The following is a 7,836-nucleotide window of genomic DNA, read 5'->3' as shown; positions in this document are numbered from 1 at the left end:
CCTGCTTCCAGTCTTCATGCTAAACTAAGCTAATGTGAAATTATTCCTTTGAAAATCCAATCTATCCGTCATTGGCCGACGTATATGCCAATACCGATAAATCAATGATATACCTAGTGGCTAATATTGGACGTTAATATTGGCATAGCTGATTTAGAGGTTGGGCTCTTTTTTTAAACAGCATTGATACTTTACAACAGATCTGCTTTCCATTGCCTTTGATTTCCTCCTTTCCTTATTCCCACTTCCTTTTTTAAAAATCTAATTATTCCAGCCAGACAGAACATGGAAAATTCCTTGAAAAAAACATTATGATGCAAAGAGGCCGTCCAGAGAGAAGAAGCCACTGTAAGCATTGTGTTTGAAAGATGTGCAACCAACTGGCGTTCCCAGCGTGAGAACATCCAGTGATGAAATGAGCTGTAGGCCTACATGAGTATCGGCACAGGGGAAGTGGATACAACATAAGGTCAGTGATATGAATGAAGTCCTTATAATTGTGGCTTTTTTGGGGGGGGAAATACCTTTGCACATCGCACCTGATCGAGGTTGCAGTCTCAAAATTTCATTTTCTCTGTTTTGAGACGTGCACACCAGCGAAGATCTGTTACTTTTAAGTATGACAGGTGGTATTGCGTGAATAATCTCATAATAATACTTTTATAATAAACTTTCATTGGCGTAAAGTTTGTAGTTTTCTTTCTGAGCAACATTCTATACTTCTGTTCATTGGCGATTTTAGACCCTTTTTAGGGGGACTCAAGCCTATTAGTTGATCTATTATCTATTATCTCAGTTAACATTTTTATCATATCAGACAGCGTTACAGCACGCACGGAGATGAGAAGGGTATGTATCGATTTGTCTTACTCAGGGGGTTACGGTGAATAAGCTAAATTCCCAATAAGTCGGCGTGTTCCTTTAAGGTCTGATTCTAGAATCGCCCCTGCTTCTGTTTGAAACCAAAAAGCACACCAACCCCGAGCAATAGTCTTCTATTACCTTTTTTTATAAATGCACAGCAATGTTGAATCAAAAGAAACCTCTATAACTATAATTAAGTTAGAGGTGTACTTATAGGAAATGATCTGCTGGCTATCATTACAGACATACCTACACTGGCATAGTTAAATGTTAGCGGTTAAAATGGGAGCAGAATGAATAATGGAAAGTCCTCCATCAATCATTCTGTACAGGTAACTTCCCAAATGAGATATTTACACATTTGTCTTTTTCTACATGGTCAAAGAAGATTTTGTTAACAAAACTAATTTAAGGAGCCCTACATGTAACTTTTCACTAATACATTTCTATTTCATTCCAGTGACTATTCTCCTTTCTACTTTCATGGAGGTGTCACTTTTGCTTTCTTTTTCTTGTTCCTGAGAACTCTCATGACCATTTTCCAGGGTACCTTTTGAGTTTTACTGATACACCATGATCCATCACACACTGTCATGTGCAAAGACGAACTTTTCCAGTTCCCCTTCCCAAAGGTTACCTTCTCATTTGTTCTCCCCGACTTCCTCCACAATGGCCAGTGTGATTGTAAAATCATGCACACAATTTCACAATGGAATATACTTGTATATAATAATTTGTACTTTTGTCCTCTGCTTTTGTCATTTTCCTCACAACTGAGTTAATCAGGCTTAACAAAACATGAAAGTGAAGTGTTAGATGGGTGAAGAAATAATGTTGAGCTGTGCCTTTGCTTCTTAATTAATAAAAATTGTCCTTTGGTGTTTCCAACCGATGGATAGATCATGATCTCACGTCATCTGTCCTTGTAGTCTTTACACACAAACATGCACGCAAGCACACACACACACACGTGCGCAAACACACACACCGATTTGGTTCCTCTATACATGGGAAATTCTCAACCTCTCATATATATACAGCATGCACATATTCACAACAGCCACTTCATCTCTGGGGTATCCTTATCAGATTAGCTTGCAGTTGTGAAATTCAAATCCAGTTGTCAAGGTAAGAGCTACTACACTCATTTTCTGTTATCTCTCCTGTTTTTTGTTTTTTTTTGTCCAGCGCTTTATTAAGTAGATATTTATTCTAATATATTGAGGTTAACACCTGTTTCTAACATTAGTCCCAGACTCTTTTTAAGGTTAGAATTTCATTGAAAGAAATTGACAGATTGTTCACCATATTTAAGAGTTGTATCCTTATAGGATAATTAAATGAATGCCTGTTTATAAATCAATTATACAAGTTTAGTTCCAGTCCCTGTACTATATTAACTTATTGCTTTCTTCCAGATGCGTGCATTGTTCCTTATAGTCCTGTATGCTGGATTGTGCTACGCCAGCTCTGACAGCGACCAAGAAAACATACAGATTATAATGGATAATGGTTGGTAACTCCTCCTTTCACTACTAAACAGTAACTGGTAAATGCTGATTCAAGTCAGTCTGTGTGATGATGATGATGTGTGTATGTGTGTGTGTGTGTGTGTTCGTGTGTGTGTGTGTGTGTGTGTGTGTGTGTGATCTTTAATTATCTAGTTCTGGTCCTGAGAGTGCCCAATGATCTGGGCAGCCGTGTGTATGTTCCTCTGAGCTGTGGAGAAGCTTATCAAAACCAGCCTGTGGTTTGGAAGAAAAACGGTAATACTACTTAACTGTTAATACTATAACTACTAGTAATACAGTACTTCTATTAGTGCCTGTGCCAATATGCTATGTACAATACGATGCAATACAATACAATACGATAATGATAAACTTTTCTTCAGTCAGATGGCAATTTTTCTCAGTGATTTTATGACATTTTAAAGCATCATTTTTACATTGATCTACGTCTTTGTCTCAGGCGAGGAGATTGAACCAGCTCTGCAGGGGAACCAGGTCAAGGTCCTGGTGGAGGAGATGAATGGAGGAAACTACACTTGTCACCTCAGTCCAGATGGAGAATACCTCAACCACACTGTTATCCTGATCCAACTAGAGCCAGACAACAGGACTGTCATTCTGGAAGAATTCCCTGAAGAGGGTAAGATAAGACAGGGAGGAGAAGAACAAAGCAGGCACACACACATTGAGAGAAAAGACAAACAGAGAAAGATAAAGATTAGTTGTGTAGTTGGACCTGGCGAGAGGTATTTCACTGGAGGAGACATAGGATAGATGTCACTGAAGAGTTGAGATAAGAAAGATGGTGGGAGAGGGGGATAAGATGGGAAGAAATAGACAGAGGCTGTTGCCTGAAAGCCAACAACATTCAAAAGATAAGATGAACGATGGGGCACATGTCAAAAGAATCTTGATAAAAGGATGAGCAGAGGTAGAGTAATGATGGGATGCAATTGGACAGAAAAAGGGGACAAGGAACGAGACAACACAATGATTGCAAGAAAGGAAACAAAAAATGTAAGACGACACAGTGTCTTTGTTAAATTCATGGTTATACTTTGATATATTTGGTGTAGGATAAACAAACCATACCAAGGTTCACACAATACGTTTTATGTCACACGCATCACCATATTGTTAGTGCAAGTCAAAAAAGACACCAAACTTGTTGCATCTAGTCCACAATAGTATCTTTCAGATTTTCCAGATAAAAACCTTTGTTGTGTCTGATTTGATGGAACAAAATGGGAAATATAGTGAAGAGGCTCATTGTCTCATTGTCTCATCAGTTGTCTGGCTTGTTCAGTAATTGTATTAATTTATCTTTCAATGATTTATTTTTATGTTTAAATGCTGGGACCTTCATAAGAAAGTGCTCTGAAACACAAACGTGAGAGATAAATTGTTCACAACAGTATTAAACACAAATAGAGGGAGAGCCTCAGAGTGCTAACAGTGTTTCTGTTCCTCCAGGTGCAGGTCACATCCACTGTTCAGCCCCCAACTATAACGGCTCCTTCCACTGCACCTGGAGAAGATCAACTAGCAGATCCAACGCTGCTGTGCTCCTGGTGAAGGCAGAACGGTGAGGACAAAATATCATTTGCTGACACAATGCTCCTCCTACTCATTTAAAGGTGCCCTGCCACACTTATTTCATTACTTTGTGGTAATTAATAAATAATAATAATAATAATAATAATAAAGTTCTACCATGGACTCTGTAACATTTTTTTGTGAAAAAAAATGCCTTGGTTACCTTGTTTCAAGCCATTCTAGTGTGGTATAGAAAGCCTGCAGGAAGACTCAGCTCGATTTGTGCCAGTTCTCATTAATATTCAATGAGCTAAGCTGCTTGACTCTGATTGGCTAACAGCTAGCCAATGAGAGCCTGGCTATCAGCATCCTTTACCCAGCACAACTGGGCGAGCTCATGAATAGTAATGAGATCAGGCAACACCACATCAGACTGACCAGCTTTTGTAATTGGCCTGATTTCTCCACTTTTTTCTTTTCAGTGATTAGAGCTGACAGAGGAGATAGCAGTTCATTTTCACATTCACAACATAACACAAACACATATGGACCTAACATATTTAAAAAAATACAAGCAGGGCACCTTTAATGTACTCAGATGTAGCTCATGAATCCTGGTCTGGATATTATTTTACCAACCAGTTTGTTTTCAATTTAGTAATTCAGAAAAGATTCCCTGTGAGCTGGATGCTGATGGATCAGGAATTCACTGCAAGGATGCCAGCTGCCCATATAGAGAGGAACAGCACCGTGTCTCCCTCACCATCTACATACACAGCGACTCTCGCCTCGAGGCTTACACAAAGACTTTCTACCTGAGAGACATTGGTAAGTGATTGTATGTTAATGTTATTGGTAGTAGTGTAATGTGGCCTCATTTCCATTCATTCACCCTTATTCCCTTCTGTCTTGCCTACTGTTACGATCCTGCCACATCAACGTCACTGTACTGTTTCCCCCACCCTTTCACCCTTCTCCACCTCATTCCTCCCCCTATTTAGTGAGGCCAGCTAAAATCATTAACCTGCGCATCAGTGATGGGAAGGAGTTCAGCTGGAACTACCCTGAAAACTGGGAGAAGCCTTGCACCTACTTTAGTCTGCAGTTCGAGGTCAAGGTGGTCAAAAAAGGATTTCCCTGTCACAGTACAAATGAAATAATGGTAATCAATACAAGCATGATATAGATAAGATTCAAGTTACACTTAGTGTAAAAATGCTTTAGCTGACTTTCAGTTAAAACACATTTCTTTGTCTTTAATGTTCCGCCTCTTCTCTTCTCTTGTGCAGAATAACACCACTGACAAAATGACATATACGGTCAACATCAAATCCAATAAGTATGTTTTCTGTGTGCGAGCTCAGGACAAATACACCAACGGGCCATTTAGCCACTGGAGCCACTGCACGTAAGTTTATTACTTGGACCATTGGGAGTAAGAACTGCTTTCACTAGATTTGCTACCAAAGACATACTTTGGGATAGTTTATGATTTGATCCAAATAATACCAAGTCATGTCACCAAGATTGATCTGATCCATACTGTTTCGTTCCAACTTGTCCTGTCTCCAGAGTGGATAAACATACAGTCTGCACCTAGCTTCTGTCACTGGACTGTAGCCATAGAGGATGGAAGAACACCAGGATGCAAGAAAACATTTTTCTAACTCCCGTTTATTTTCAAAGTGGTGCTGTGCTTCGGGAGTGAAAGTATACCTGTACAGTATTTATTGATCACTCATTTAAATTGATTCCATGGAACTACAGTATAATGTTAAGCCTATTATTTGTAATATGATTGAAATAAAGAACGCATTCCTTTATGCCCTTTGTAACTCATTTGCAACTATCCTTTCAGAACATTTAATAATACATTTAAACATTCTGCAATTTTTGTATAATGTCTCAAATGTATTGGTAATTTTTGTAAACTATGTCAATATTCGGTGACTACACATTTTACAAGACTTAAGGAACAATGAGCAGGCAATTTAGATACAAAAAAAAGGTTTATTGTCATATTTACAGCCAGGATGTCAGGGATGTGATGAGGAAAACACAAAAAAGCAGATCAAGAAACTATCTCAAGAAATGAAATGTAAAGGAGTTGAATGTCCAAAAGGTCTGTAAACCTGACATTTGAAGAAAAAAAAAAAAAAAAATCACATTCCTGATGTTTCCAACAGCTTCAGGTGCTACTTGTTCATAGGGTGGGACACACCTTCCCCCGATACTTCCCCTTCTTCATCCATAACTTAAAATCAACGTTGACAATAAGTGCAAACACACTCATTTCATTAATAAAGCAGCTACAAAAAAACAACGGAAAATGCACATTTTGTGCTGTCAGTTTCTTGCATTCCCATCATTATCCCTCATCCTCACTTTGTTCATTGACATTTGGATGTACCTAAACTGTTCAGTAAAAGCTCTAAACAAAACATATACTACTTAATTCTACATAAAAAAAATAAATAAAAAAAATTTAACCGATCCTTTGCGTGTATCTGAGTGCTTCCAACAACCAAGCTGTCACGTAACAATGGAACAGAAAAACACAAATACATTTCTGGGCAAATATGCACACACACACCCATCCCCCCTGGGAACCTGACTGTTTGTGTGCCTACAGTATGTACAGCCTCTTCCGACCCACAGGCCTGTGTCTAGTGACCCCGGCATACAAGACGTTTTCCATCAAAACGTACATGGCATTGATTGTTTTGATGAAAGTATTTTCAACCGGTCTTGATCTCAACAGCTCTTAATGTCACAGTAGCTCTGAGGATTATTGCATACGTCAAATTGTGTCGGTTGCATGCTCAAGGATTTAGATTTATCTTTGACCACTGCTATCAACATATTCTGCCATTACAATTTTTCACTACAATTTGGGCAGAATTAACTTGACAGATGTACTGCAGTACAAACCATATTTGTAAAATTTGTTGAAGTTATTCTTTCCTGTTGAATGTCACATTTAAATCATTTTCAATCAATCAGTCTTTCTCACACATGTAAAAGTAAGCATATTGGCTTTTGTTAATCTCAGTCTCTACAGAATATGCAATAGGTAAGATCTTAACTTCGTACAGGGGTGGGGGACACCACCTGTTGACCTTAACCATGGTGACATTTTATCTGTTTTTACTAGCTTGGTATAGCATGATAGTCAGAGCAAAGTATGTCTACCTTTTAGTAAAAGACAAGCAACTTCACACTACCGATAAAATGTGAAAATGTTGTAAACCCCACCCATCTAGAAGACGAAGCAGGTTTAAAAGCTCTCAAATATTTTCAGGTACTGTTTAGCCGTGGGCTTCAAGATGTATTATAGACAGCTGACTGAAGTAGGTTTGTAGATGTTTGTGGGTCATGGTTGATCATGGCATGCGGCCTCAACCCTAGGGGTAGTTTTTTAACCCAAGTGTATTTTACGATTACCGCACAGGTAAATGACGTTAGGTAACTGCCATTATTATTGTAATAAATGCAAAAACTTTGTGTGATTCGGGAGAGAACATGCAAAGATATAAATTAGGAAGCCCATCTCAGTCCTGAGCTTTTGAGTGTTGGTGGCTGCAGGGTTAGTGTAGGATTTGTAGTAAGGTTTGTAATAAAGGGCTTGTAATAGCCAAGTGTGTGTGTGTGTGTGTGTGTGTGAGAACTGGATGATGGGATGGTAGCGTCCAGCCCAAGTCTTTGCAGAGGATACAGTCCCTCCTCAGTGGTGCTGCCTTTTAGATAGGTACCTACACACACAAAACACACACACACACACACACACACACACACACACACACACACACACACACACACACACGTAGTTATATCATAGTTTAGATCTATGTAGGTTAATTTATATCAATTTCAGAGTACTTGTGTGTTCTTGGATGTATTTTAGGTATATTTGTATATTTGTTTT

At 38.7% G+C, this 7,836-nt stretch overlaps 2 protein-coding genes across 4 annotated transcripts in view; one reads left to right on the top strand and one right to left on the bottom strand.

Annotated features, from left to right (window-relative positions):
- The first annotated feature begins 230 nt into the window (after window positions 1–230).
- Window positions 231–6,397, top strand: il12bb (interleukin 12B, b). 2 transcript variants are annotated; one of them, XM_028594639.1, is made up of 9 exons: window positions 231–469; window positions 2,283–2,376; window positions 2,529–2,630; window positions 2,836–3,015; window positions 3,849–3,960; window positions 4,570–4,739; window positions 4,913–5,073; window positions 5,201–5,319; window positions 5,484–6,397. In XM_028594639.1, exons 2-9 carry the CDS (start codon window positions 2,283–2,285, stop codon window positions 5,509–5,511), a joined length of 966 nt encoding a protein of 321 aa, XP_028450440.1. In that variant the 5' UTR covers window positions 231–469; the 3' UTR covers window positions 5,512–6,397. The 2 variants fall into 2 exon arrangements, with proteins under 2 accessions (XP_028450440.1, XP_028450439.1); XM_028594638.1 differs by lacking the exon at window positions 231–469 and adding an exon at window positions 1,934–1,992.
- The window catches only part of ublcp1 (ubiquitin-like domain containing CTD phosphatase 1), a 9,770-nt gene continuing 7,835 nt past the window's right edge, over window positions 5,902–7,836 (bottom strand). For both annotated transcript variants that reach the window (XM_028594640.1, XM_028594641.1), the window contains one exon: window positions 5,902–7,663. In XM_028594640.1, the coding sequence (XP_028450441.1) occupies window positions 7,636–7,663 (28 nt within the window). In that variant the 3' untranslated portion in view covers window positions 5,902–7,635. The remainder of the gene's footprint in view (window positions 7,664–7,836) is intronic.

Source organism: Perca flavescens, chromosome 13, assembly GCF_004354835.1.
Source record: "Perca flavescens isolate YP-PL-M2 chromosome 13, PFLA_1.0, whole genome shotgun sequence".
NCBI classification, from domain to species: Eukaryota; Metazoa; Chordata; class Actinopteri; order Perciformes; family Percidae; genus Perca; species Perca flavescens.
The sequence above is the reverse complement of the archived record's forward strand: the minus strand, read 5'-3'. Positions and strand labels throughout refer to the sequence as shown.